This window comes from Saccopteryx bilineata, chromosome X, assembly GCF_036850765.1.
Source record: "Saccopteryx bilineata isolate mSacBil1 chromosome X, mSacBil1_pri_phased_curated, whole genome shotgun sequence".
Lineage (NCBI taxonomy): Eukaryota > Metazoa > Chordata > Mammalia > Chiroptera > Emballonuridae > Saccopteryx > Saccopteryx bilineata.
In genome coordinates, this window is record NC_089502.1 from 14,942,427 (window position 1) to 14,955,849 (window position 13,423).

The 13,423-nt window shown below is 42.9% G+C and overlaps 1 protein-coding gene across 1 annotated transcript; it reads right to left on the reverse strand.

Annotated features, from left to right (window-relative positions):
• Nucleotides 1-901: 901 nt before the first annotated feature.
• RBMX2 (RNA binding motif protein X-linked 2) lies at nucleotides 902-13,196 on the reverse strand. The gene is made up of 6 exons (XM_066249246.1): nucleotides 13,158-13,196; nucleotides 12,859-12,974; nucleotides 10,878-10,929; nucleotides 4,425-4,554; nucleotides 2,369-2,546; nucleotides 902-1,575 (listed from the first exon to the last, which is right to left on the reverse strand). The coding sequence occupies exons 1-6, from the start codon at nucleotides 13,160-13,162 to the stop codon at nucleotides 1,076-1,078; spliced, it is 981 nt and encodes a 326-aa protein (XP_066105343.1). The 5' UTR covers nucleotides 13,163-13,196; the 3' UTR covers nucleotides 902-1,075.
• Between the last annotated feature and the right edge of the window lie 227 nt (nucleotides 13,197-13,423).

Below are 13,423 nucleotides of genomic sequence, written 5' to 3' on the forward strand. Positions count from 1 at the left end.
ATGCCACTGAACTGTCCCCTTTAAAATGGTTCCTTTTATGTTGTGTGAATATCATCTCAATAAATAAATTACAAGGAAAAAATGCAGACATGTGAATTAACCAAAAAAGCAAAAAAGATGTTTAAATTTTCTAATCCTGGCTGGTATGCTCAGTGGATAGAGCATCAGCTTGGCATGCATAAGTCCCGGATCCAATCCCTGGTCAGGACGCACATGAAAAGCAACCATCTACTTCTCTTCACCCTCACCCTTCCCCTTCTCTCTTTTGCTCTCACAGCCAGTGGCTTGGTTGGTTCGAGCATTAGCCCTAGATAATGGTTGCTGAGTTGATCCCAGTCAGGGCACATGCAGGAGTCTATCTGCCCTCCTCTCACTTAAAAAATTTTTTTTTCAAAAATAAGAAGGGATCTGGCTTGTGGTGGCACAGTGGATAAAGCGTTGACCTGGAATGCTGAGATCACAAGTTCGAAACCCCAGGCTTCCCTGGTCAAGGCACATATGGGAAGCCACTGCTGCGAGCTGATGTTTCCCTCTCCTACCCCGTCTTCTCTCTTAAATTAATAAATAAAATCTTAAAAAACAAACAAACCAGGAAGGGGTGGGGAGGGAGCAAGGTGATGTTATCAATCATCACATTCACATCAAGCTGTCTAAACCTAGTTAAGTCACACTTCTCCATTCTATGGGTCTACCCATCTACTGGAAAGGTCACACAAGGGTTTTAAGCATCTAACACAATGACCAGAATTCCAGAATTACCTGGTATTTCCCCTTTCCTTAACATTTCATCATTAAATGGGGTCATAAAGTCAAGGGCCATGTTTACAAACCTAATTTTAGAAAATATACTCTGATAAATACCCAGCATATTCCCAGGGACAATGGATTTTGCTCAAAACTCCAGGACATCTGGCTGCTGAAACAACTCTCTCAATGACTTTAATACTCAAGCAATTAAAGAATGGGGCCTCCGAGATTTTACATACAGAAACAGTAAAAGTTCTACTGAATTTAACTGCATTTAAAAAACACAGTTCATTTCCAAATCTTTGCAGCAGCTGCTCAAGTTGCAGCTTCAGCGATGCCTGTGGTCGCTGGGATTTGAGGGGTCCCGGTCTTGGGAGTGCCGGGCCCTTTTCGATCTGTGGGATTTCTCATGACTCCGACTTCTGTTTCTATGGTTAGGTCCCTCAGAATGGCCCTCGTGCCAGCCAGAATGAGTGTCTGTGCTTTGGCCTCTTTCTCTTTCCCTGTTTTTTTCTTCTCTTTCTTCCCTCCTGCTCGAGGCCTTGTGGTCCTGCTTGGGCTTCTCCTTAGGCTCCCTCTCCCGGCCCTCTACTTTGCTGAGGCAGGTTGCCCTGACATCAGGGGGGCTGGGCTGCAGCCTCCGCACCTCCCTGGACTCCGGCTTTGGAGTCCTCTCCGGGTTCTTGCTGCCCTGCTCTGTAGAGCCAGTGTCCTCCTTTTCCATTACGGTCTTGCTTCTGGGAGCTGAAAACGAGTCTGACTGTTCTGCCAGTTCTTCCCGATCAGTCTTCTCTTTGCTTTTCTTTCTTTTCTTTTTTTCCTTTTTCTCTGGAGGACAAAAGGGGTGCAATGGAAAAGTTAAGGAAAGTGGAGAGACAGAGGATATGCGAAAGGAAAGCATCATTGGCAGCACTGTCACGCTGTCACAGTCTATCCCTCCAGAAACGTACCTCTGAGAAGCCAAGTTGGACCCGACACCCTTGACATTTCCAGTTGTTTGATAAGGCAGCCCACTCTTAATTACATCTTTATTTTTATTTTTTTGTGGCAGAGACAGAGTCAGAGAGAGGGACAGATAGAGACAGACAGACAGGAAGGGAGAGAGATGAGAAACATCAATTCCTCGTTGCAACACCTTAGTTGTTCATTGATTGCTTTCTCATATGTGCCTTGACCGTGGGCCTTCAGCAGACTGAGTAACCCCTTGCTCAAGCCAGTGACCTTGGGTCCAAGCTGGTGAGCTTTGTTCAAACCAGATGAGCCCGCACTCAAGCTGGAGACCTCGGGGTCTCGAACCTGGGTCCTCCACGTCCCAGTCCAACACTCTATCCACTGCGCCACAGCCTGGTGAGGCTTAATTATGTCTTTAAAGACCATACTTCCAAATATAGTCATTGTCTGAGACACTAGCAGCTAGGGCTTCAACATATGGCATTTTAAGGGACACAATGCAACCCAAAATATTAGCCTTCTGCTGATCGCACCTCTCCTTCCACAATTAAAGTAAGGCTCCTCCCGTCTTCCCTCCTCACACACACACTTAAGAACGAATCACAAAGTCTCAGGGAATGCCAGGAAGATCAAACAGTAACACTACCCAGAATACTAACTAACACTTTACCTTTTCTGTATTTTTTGTTGGGTTTATCATCTTCAGAGTCCTCAGAAGAATTCAGTGAGGGAGTCTGAGCCCCACAGCCCTTTTCCTGGAGCTCCTGGGTCAAAATATCCATTTCTTCTGAGTCCTTAGGAGTCCGATAGTTAGACACGTGGTCCACTCGGATAGTTCTTCCTTTGATCTGTGACAGACAGGCAGTGCTTCAGCAAAGACAGCCCTCCTATCAAATGACTTGGACCCAGGTCCAGAGAACCACGGTTTGAACTACACCTGTTACCTTCCTGCTAATTCTATTTCTGGGGAAATCTCTAAAACAGATCTGCCTCACTGGTGTGTGACAGCACATATATCTGGAGATTAGTCCGCTCAGTGGGGCCTGGAGCCACTGGAGCCCATGGGGCAGTTGTACTAGGAGCCTCCTCATTTACCCCGGGTGCCATACATATAGCTTCCTGTTTTACAGGAAATTCAAAAGGCTGGGAGGTTCCGCCCACAAACAGCAGAGAAAAGTGTGATCATTTAGATCAGTGGTTCTCAACCTGTGGGTCGAAAATGTTTTCCGATGGCTTTAGGCGACCCCTGTGTTTTGGTCGTTCGATCCCGCCGGGGTCATGACCCACAGGTTGAGAACCACTGATTTAGATGCACAGTGAACTACCGTCAATCGGTAACATTAATTTATAGCGAAATATATCATGGTGGCTAGAAGAAATTCCTGAAATCAAGCTCAGTGCTACAGCTGCTTCCTCAATGCAGCACTCAGGGTGAGGCTAAGGCAGACCAACAGCTGGGAGAGGAAGAGGAATCTCGAAAGGCCACTGTCCTGTTTATTTGGTTCTTTACTTTTTTCCCTAGCCATATTCAATCACTCGGCCATTTCATCCAGTCCTGAAAATACTACTGTCTTTTTCTTAAGCCATCACACCTTGCTCCAGCCCACCCTACCAGAACAGCTGGCTCACAGATACTTTCACTGCGGAACACACTTTCCAGGGGAGCAACAACAAACTGTCTCCTCATTTAAAACTGAACTATTCAGGCAGATGATGACTTATTCCATAGACAAAGCCATCTGAAATTTGAGTTTCATTCCTACCTCTGACCTAAGTAGCTTCTGTCACCTATCCCAGTGGTTACCTCAGGGTGGTTAACTCTTTTGTGGCCTGGCCTGAAATGTTTAGCGGGCTGGCACCAGTCCAGACTGGCAGTTGAAAACCACTGATACATCCCATTCCCCGCTTCAAAACATCTTAGAGACTGTTCTTTCATGGTGACTCAGATTGCTGGCTTTCTGAAAAATGATGCCTAGAATCTTGTTCCACACTGTCCTACAGTCTCCAACTGTGCCACAGTGGTACAATCCGTGACAGACTCCCCAAGTCAAGAGTCAACTCTCAACCCGTGGCCAATGCTGGCTTAACCGCAGTGCTTCTCCTCAACGGGCACAGCAACCATGCGGAGCACGGTGCCTGCCTCGCTCCAGCCCCTTTATTCAGGCTAAAGTCTCATCTACAAGGCCTGGTGTTAGAGGGAACAGAGGAGAGAAACCCTCAGAATGACAATGAGCTCATTTTGTACAATTTGTCATCAGATTTTTACTAGAGAATTTCCAGGGCCCAGTACAGATTGCTAAGTCAGTGGAGACATATGAGAGACATACACAATTGTGTCCCAGGTCACGAAGCCGTGACAGAGCCCCAAATCCCTTGACACAGGACAGCATGGAAGAGAGTGTTCGCTAGTCTCTGTGTTCTCTCATCCACCGGAGATAAGAACGGAGTGTGAGGAGAAAAAGGTGAAAAACAGAGGCCTGGGGGTGGGCATGGTGCCTATGAGAGATAGTTGTTAAGAGATGGGAAAAAGGGATAGAAGGGTCATAATCTAATGGAATTACTTTCTGGGATCATTTGCTGGTCAGTACGACCCTACACTTCTAGTCTTCACCACATACTCAGCTGACCAGTACTGTCCTTGAGCCTGTATGAATCAGGTAGGATATGAAACGAAACCCCTACATGGTAAAAAATCTAGCCAAACCCTGCTTAGTAAGTACACTCACCTTGATCCCATTAAAATTGTCAACAGCCAGAATTGTGCTCCTCTGGTCTTCATAGCAGAGGAAACAGAATCCTTTGGATTTCCCAGTCTTCTTGTCCCGCACCAGATTAATGTTAACGATCTCCCCATATCTATTTAATTTATAAGAGTAAAGATACTATTGATTTAAAATGCAAACTTTCAGATTGGATGACAAAATAAAATTTAAATAACATAGTCTGTACAGGAGACACATCTAGAACAAGATGGCACAGAATGACTAAAAATAAAAAGTTGGACAAGGATATAGTAAAAACACCCAATTAAAAAGTGGGTGGGGCCCTGGGTGGTTGGCGCAATGGTAGAGTGTCAACCTGGTATGTGGTTGTCCTGGGTTCAATTCCCAGTCAGGGCACACAGGAGAAGTGCCCATCTGCTTCTCTACCTCCCTCCCTTGCTTCTCTCCCTATCTCTCTCTCTTCTCCTCTCCTCCTGCAGCCATGGCTTGATTGGAGCAAGTTGGCCCCAGGCACTGAGGATGGCTCCACAGCCTCTTCCTCAGGTGCTAAAAAAAAATGGCTCCTGTTACAACAGAGCAAGGGCCCCAGATGGGCAGAACATTGCCCCCTAGTGGACTTGCTGCATGGATCTCGGTAGGGGCGCATGCAGGAGTCTGTCTCTGCCTCCTCTCTTCTCACTAAATTAAAAAAAAAGTGGGTAGTAATATTAAGACTGAAGATGAATTTAAGGCCCCCCCAAAAGGTCCTAACACATAACAAAAGTATGTCATGAAATTTTATACATAAATTAACAAATAAACAAATTCAATTAAAAAACTATTAGATATACAAAGAGAAATTAATAGTGAAAGTTATGAGAGTTTAACACACCACTTTATTTTATTTATTAGAGAGAGACAGAGACAGATGAGAAGCATCAACTCAGAGTTGTGTCACTTTAGTTATTCATTGATTGCTTCGCATATGTGCCTTGACCAGGAGGCTCCAATGGAGCCAGTGACCCCTTGCTCATGCCAGTGACTTCTGGGCTCAAGGCAGTGACCATGGGATCATGTTGATGATCCCACACTCAAGCCGGAAACCTTGGGGTTTCGAACCTGGCACCTTAGCATCCCAGGTTATGCTTTATCTACTTCACCAACACTAGTCAGGTTAACACACCACTTTAAATTTGTAACATGACATTGACAAAAATAAAGTCAGAAGAATTAATGCAATTATTATATAATTATGTAATACAAATACAAGGAAATATATAACAATTAAATTAACAAATACTAATGTCCAACTAGTAGATACAGAAATATATTTGAGTCTTATAAAAAGATGACACTTTCTTCTCAAGAATCCATGCAACACGTATTAAAATTAACTACAGTATAGGTCTCAAAGTAAACAAATGAATGAAAGAGAAAATGAAACAAAATAAAGAAAAAGTCAATGGAAGACTATTTAGAAAATTACAAAAATGAGAATAATATATACCAAAACTTATGGGCTAAAACTATACTCAGGAAAATCTGTAACCTTAAAGGAGTTCACTGCTAAAAAAGGAAGAATGAATATAAGAGAAAACAAATCTAAGGAAAACAGATGAGAGTTAATAAAATTCTACCTTATTCCTTATCTAAAGATAAATTCCAGATACGTTAAAGCATCACAAATTAAAAACAAAAGTCATAAGAATAGGAATTGATGGATACATTATATAACATGATTACATCCATAAACCTGGGCCTGAAATCTAACGTCCTACTTAATAGAAATTATTAGAGACGACTCAACTAAGATCAGGAACTATTTAACACTATTTAAAATTCTAGGTATTGGTCAATAAAATTAGCAGAAAAGAGATATAGGAAATGAGAAAAGAAATAAAACTATCTCTGTTTTAAGATCATATATAGAATATATAGAAAATCCAAGAGAATCAATGATAGAAAATCCATGGAGAGGCTGTGGAGAAAAAGGAACCCTCATTCACTGTTGGTGGGAATGTAAAGTAGTACAACCATTATGGAAGAAAGTATGGTGGTTCCTCAAAAAACTGAAAATAGAACTACCTTATGACCCAGCAATCCCTCTACTGGGTATATACCCCCAAAACTCAGAAACATTGATATGTAAAGACACATGCAGCCCCATGTTCATTGCAGCATTGTTCACAGTGGCCAAGACATGGAAACAACCAAAAAGCCCTTCAATAGATGACTGGATAAAGAAGATGTGGCACATATACACTATGGAATACTACTCAGCCATAAGAAATGATGACATCGGATCATTTACAGCAAAATGGTGGGATCTTGATAACATTATACGGAGTGAAATAAGTAAATCAGAAAAAACCAAGAACTGCATTATTCCATACATAGGTAGGACATAAAAAGGAGACTAAGAGACATGGACAAGAGTGTGGTGGTTACAGGGGGCGGGAGGGAAGGAGGGAGATAGGAAGGGGCACAAAGAAAACTAGATAGAGGGTGACAGAGGACAATCTGACTTTGGGTGATGGGTATGCAACATAATTGAATGACAAGAAAACCTGGACATGTTTTCTTTGAATATATGTACCCTGATTTATTGATGTCACCCCATTAACATTAATAAAATTTATATTAAAAAAATAATTTTAAAAAAAGAAAATCCAAGAGAATCAATGATAGAAAATCCAAAAGAATCATTGATAAACAATGATAAAAACAAAAGTATAACATTCAGTAAGGTGACAGGACATAAAGTTAACAAAAATAAATCACTCTCTTACATACAAGCAATAATCAGTTAGAAGATAGAATTAATGTATAAAGCCTAAATAAAGAAAACTTTTTACTACTCCTGAAACACACAAACATAGATTTAAACAAATATAAAGATATCTCTTGTTCTTGGATAGAATGAGTCAACATCATAAAGATATCAAAATCTTCCCCCAAATTAATACTGAATTTAATGTAATTCCAATTTAAAATATAAGGTGTGTGTGTGTGTGTTTCTCCCATGGAGCTTGATAAGTTGATTCTAAAGGTCTTATAGAAATATGAACAGAATAGCTGGGGAAACTTTTAAAAAGAACAATAGGGAGGAGTAACTCTCTCAGTTATTAAACACACTGGAAAGCTTCTCTGATTAGTTTGTGTGGTACTGGTGCATGAAGCGACACATGGCAGGAAGAACAGAATGGGAAACTAGGAAAGAGATTCAGGTATATATGGAAAAATCATGTATGATAAGGGTGACATCCCAGTTTGCTGGGGGAAATATCAGCATTTTTATACATGTCGAGACACATGGATAGCCATTTGGAGAAAACATGCAATTGGACCCATATCTCACATTGTACATCAGAATAACTCTAAATGGATCAGAGATTTCAATGCATAACATTGAAACCATACAAGTACTGATGAGAACACAGATGGGTAGGAAGAAACACTTTCTAGTTATGATTCAAAATCCAGAAGCAATAAAAAAGACTGATAAATCTGACCACATAAAATACTAGAGGGGAAGACTATAAAGCAACAGCATGAGGGAGTTTTTACAACTGTTCATCATCCTAATTGTGGGGGTCATTACACAAATCAATACATGTATTAGAACTCATAGGACGGTACACCCCCTAAAAAGTGAATTTTACAATAAGATAATTTAAGCATAAAAATAATTTTGCATGGCATAAAAATTTCAAGCAAAGTCAAAACACAAATGACAAACCAGGAGAAAAATATTATTTGCAATTTACATCACAAATTGAGAACCAGAAAGCTATTTTTTCCTTTTACTACTGGTGAAGTTGAATAAAGGCTATAGATAATAATATTATATCAGTTGATATTTCCTGAATTTGATCACTATACTGAGACCAAACAAGAGAATGTCTTGTTTTTTTTTTTTTGGGGGGGGGGGGAAATACACATTGAAGAATTTAGGGACACATGGGCATCAGGTCTGCAACTGACTTTCAAATGCTTCAGAAAAAAATCGTATGTGTATGTGGAGAAAAATAACAATACAGCAAATATGGTAAAATATTAACATCTGGGGCTCTGAGGAAAAGAGATAAAGGTGTTCTTTATACCATTTCATAACTTCTCAGCTTTAATCCTGAAATTACTTCAAAAGAAAAAGTTAAAGAAGAAAACACTATAGGAGCTGGCTTGAAAGATCTCCTAACAGACCAAACTGGAACAATTTGAACATCAAGAAATAATAATGATGGAAATGTACGGTAACACATCGAACTCTTAAAAAATAAGTCCATAGTAATATAATACTAAGTGTTATAACAAAGAGTTAATATCCTTAATATATGAAGGTCTCACAAGATCAGTAAGAAAATGAGGAACACAACAATAGGAAAAAATAGACAAAGGATATAACTAGACAATTGACAAAAAAAAGAACAGTGGCCTGTAAATCATTGAAAAAAATATTCTACCTCACTGACGATGAAATAAAGGCAAATAAAAAAAATAATGAGAAGTCACATGACAAATATTTAAGATAACTATTGCTGACTAGAAGTCAGAAAAATGGGTATTCTAGTGAGAGTGAAAATCGATATAAGCTTTTCAGAGAGCAATATGACAATGTTACAAAACATCTTAAAAATGCTAACATATATGCCTGACCAGGCAGTGGCGCAGTGGATAGAGCATCGGACTGGGATGCGGAGGACCCAGGTTCAAAACCCTGAGGTGGCCAGCTTGAGGCGAGCTCATCCGGCTTGAGCGTGGGGTTGATGGCTTCAGCGTGGGATCATAGATATGCCCCATGGTTGCTATCTTCAAGCCCAGGGTCGCTGGCCTGAGCAAGTGGTCACTCACTCTGGTCAAGGTACATATGAGAAAGCAATCAATGAACAAGTAAGGAACCACAATGAAGAACTGATGCTTCTCATCTCTCTCCCTTCCTGGCTATCTGTTCCTATCTATCCTTCTCTCTGTCACACACACAAAAAAAATGCTAACATACAAATCCAGTAATTTCACCAAGGAAACCATCAGGAATGCATATAAAGATGTAGATACCACAATAAATATGGCAATGTAATTTATAACAGCAAAATATTGAAAATTATGCCCAACACATTTTAAATGATAAAAAAAGTACATCAAATTGTTCAGTTTTTCTTTAGAGTACATTCTATTTTCTTCTTTATACGTTTTCTTTTCATCAAGCATTCTATGAATATATATTACCTTGATAATCAGAAAACAAAATATTGTTCGAAAGCCACTGGTATAAGTGACAAAGGCAATCTTCATGCAGAGCAATATGTGCAGCCATAGCTGAGAATTAGAATACGTACTCACACTAACTGATACTCACTCAATGCAGATAAGACTAAAACAGCTCCTAGATGGAACGCTGGAGCAGACAGGTACCATGAAAAGGTGGAAATTAAAGGCTGCACCAGCTGTGAACTTCCTGATGCCCGGAAGTTGGAAGCAACTTCTATCGCTGCCACAGCTCACTGCCTACATGCGCCGCCCAGGCCCTCCACTGTGGCCCTCAGAGAACTCTGTCTCGTGTGTATTGCCCAGTTTCTTTCCTATGACCTTCTGCCTGTGTGCTGCCCAAGCAGCCAGCCAGCAGGCTACAGCATGGCCCAACAATTCCCTGGCATGGCAACGTTGCTGCCAGGGTGTGCTGGTTACGTTTGTTTGCTTCACCCTGTTTGCCATGGTTCTCTGCCTGTGCCTGCTACCCAAATGCTCTGCAACAGTTCTCTGCCCTTGAAGGCTACACAACTCAGGAACCATGGCTCTCTGATCCTGCAAGCTGCCAAGTTCCTCTGGGCCTATGGACGATCTGATCTCTCTGCATAGCTCTGGCCTTGTGCCCAGCCCCTCTACCGGTTGCCACTACCCGTGTGAGCTGTCAACACCCTCTGCCGCCCAGTGTGCTTTCATCTCATCAAATGAAGAACAGAAGGTTCTCCTATTCATTCATGCTCCTCTTCAGCCTATGAGTCCCAGCTTCTGGGTAAAGAGACTGGCTCTGCTCACCAAGCTTACACTCACCTAAAAATAAAGAAAGTAAAACTATTGCCTAAACCTTTGGCTTTTCTTCACCAGTTCCTCTGTGCCTTGCCCTAATTCCACCAGGTAACTCCGGTGTAGGCTCAGAAAGGCTCTGTGATCATGAGTTGCCCCTAGCTTGTAGGAGGCTGAGGAGCTGGGCCACCATAGTGGCTTCCTGGGAGCTGCACTGTTCCACTGCAGGCCTATGATAAACAAGGCCCAGTGAAAAAGGAGTAGAAGTAGAGCAGAATCCCCAGGACAGCTTCCTGAAACATCCAACTTCTTGGATTTTCCACAGAGGGAGATCTAGAAACATGCCCTGCGACTGACCTAGACTAGAGCAGAAACTCCAGCCTCCCTGCTGCAGGCCGGCAAGGGAAGTAAACTACTGAGAACCCAGGAGGCAGGAAATGAAAGGGGACGTACTGTGAGAAGACACAGATGATGTCCCCTTCGGTCAGTTCATAAGGCAGTCCTCCTAGAAGAGAAAATCATATTTCAGTTCAACAAACATTTTATCAAGAGTCTATTACATACCACGCACTAGGCCAGGCACTGTGGGCGCAAAACAGAGTAAGCCACAGGTCCTGCCCTCAGAGAACTCACTGTCTGCTGCAATGACAGATGCACATGCACACTGCGACAGCAGTACAGAAAAAGGAGAGACTGAGTGCAAAGGTCTAAGTCACCACTCACCAGACTAGTCCTCCTCACACCTAAACTCTTATGGACAAAGCAGACTGTTTCCAGAACACTACTCCACTTCCACAGACATGTCGTGAACTCATCTGCTCTCTATTCACAAACTCACCACTAAGATCCAAAATCAGTTTCAATATGCAGATATTAACTCCTCACATAGACTAAGGATTATAAAGATAATTGTTAAGCACTTCATAGGAAATAAAGTCCCCTGCAAATGTAGAAAGAACCCCATCTGTAGAGTGGAGATATTAAGACTTACCCCACAGAATTGTTTTAAGAATGAAATAAAACAATGAATATGATGTGCTTAGCACCATGACTGGTACGATCGCCTCTTTGAACAAACTGTCAAATTACTGCATGTGACACAAAGAGAATACAGAGATGCTAACACGACCATGGGCAGAAGGCAGGAGCTAATCAAGATGAGGAAAATGAATTCTAAAGGAAGAGGACAAGGGTTGGGGCAATTAGCAGTTGGGACAGTAGCTAAGACCATGAGTTGTAGAATCCCATTGTTCTGGCTGTTCCACATACTAGCTATGTGACCTTAAAAAGTCCATTAACTTCTTAGTGCCTCAGTTTCCTCAGCTGTATAGTGGGGGTTTGGGGTAAGGGGATGATATAATAGTCTGAAACAAAGAAAAACAAGCATCATGACTTCAATTATATGTGGAATCTAAAAAAATAAATAAAGGGACAAGCAAAACAGAAACTTTCAAACTCAGAGAATATATTTTTTTTTGTATTTCTCTGAAGCTAGAAATGGGGACAGTCAGACAGACTCCCGCTTGCACCCAACCGGGATCCACCTGGCACGCCCACCAGGGGGCGACACTCTGCCCACCAGGGGGCGATGCTCTGCCCCTCCGGGGCCTCGCTCTGTCGCGACCAGAGCCACTCTAGCGCCTGGGGCAGAGGCCAAGGAGCCATCCCCAGCGCCCGGGCCATCTTTGCTCCAATGGAGCCTTGGCTGCAGGAGGGGAAGAGAGAGACAGAGAGGAAGGAGAGGGGGAGGGGTGGAGAAGCAGATGGGCGCTTCTCCTGTGTGCCCTGGCCAGGAATCGAACCTGGGACTTCTGCACACCAGGCCGATGCTCTACCACTGAGCCAACCGGCCAGGGCCATCACAGAGAATATTTTGATGGCTGCCACAAAAGAGGAAGACTGGTGGAATGTGTGGAAAGGTGAAGGGAATAAGAAGTACAAATTGGCTGTTACAGAATAGCCATGGAGGAGGATGTGCATACATCAAAAAAGAATAGTAACATTGTAATAACTATGCATGGTGTCTGATGGGTACCAGACTTAACAAACTTAGCACTCTGTAATTTATGGAAGTGTTTAATCACTATTGTACACCTAAAACTAATGTAATGCTGTATGGCAATTGTAACTGAAAAGTAAAAAAAACAAAACAAAAAACCATAAAAAACTATAAAAATAACAGTTGCTGAGAAACAGAGTTTAAGTCTTAGTACAATGAATGGCAGATGGTAACTATCCAAGCACCGGTTTGGAACGGGCAGCAAACTATACAGGGAGAGAAGAAGGATACAGAAATCAGACTTATAGGAAGACAGGAGAAACAGAGAAAAGGGGATGATGAATGTCGGGAGGAATGCAGGGCGGAAAAGCTGAAGTGTCAGGAATCAGGCAGGAGAGGATGAGGAGCACTGCAGGAGAAACATGGGAACCTCACCCAGGAAGATCCAGGCGCTGTCTTTGTATTCCGAGTGCCAGGACACCCCTTCCGCCACCCCAAGCTGGACCTCACGCTCATTCAGCTCATTGATCAGCTTCACTTTTGTTAGGGGGCTGGAGGGGGCGAAAAGCGGACAAGTTAAAGACGGCCTGGCCTGGGATAAGGGAGAAATCAACTTGGAACTGGTTTCCCAGTCTTTGAGCCGCTCCCGCCCCCCGCCCAGGTAGACGCTCTACCACCCCAAGCGGGTGGGTCGCCCCCCACCGCCCCCTCCTCAGAAAGAAGCGAGGCCTTACTTCATCTCCGCGGGTTCGCACTCAGCACGGAAGCAGCCACTTCCGGGCGGGGGCTACAGAGCGCATGCGCGGACCGGGCGCCTCGCGCCCATTGGATGCTGCGGAGATCACTCCGCGCCAGAACTCCGCGGCCAGACAAACACCGCCACGCGAGCTTGGTCTACTACAGAACCTCCAGTTCTTGGACGACATCTGGCAGTAAATATTTGCTGAATGAAGACTTGAGAAAGGTGTCTGATACGATGACGTTAGTCACAGCCTTCGCT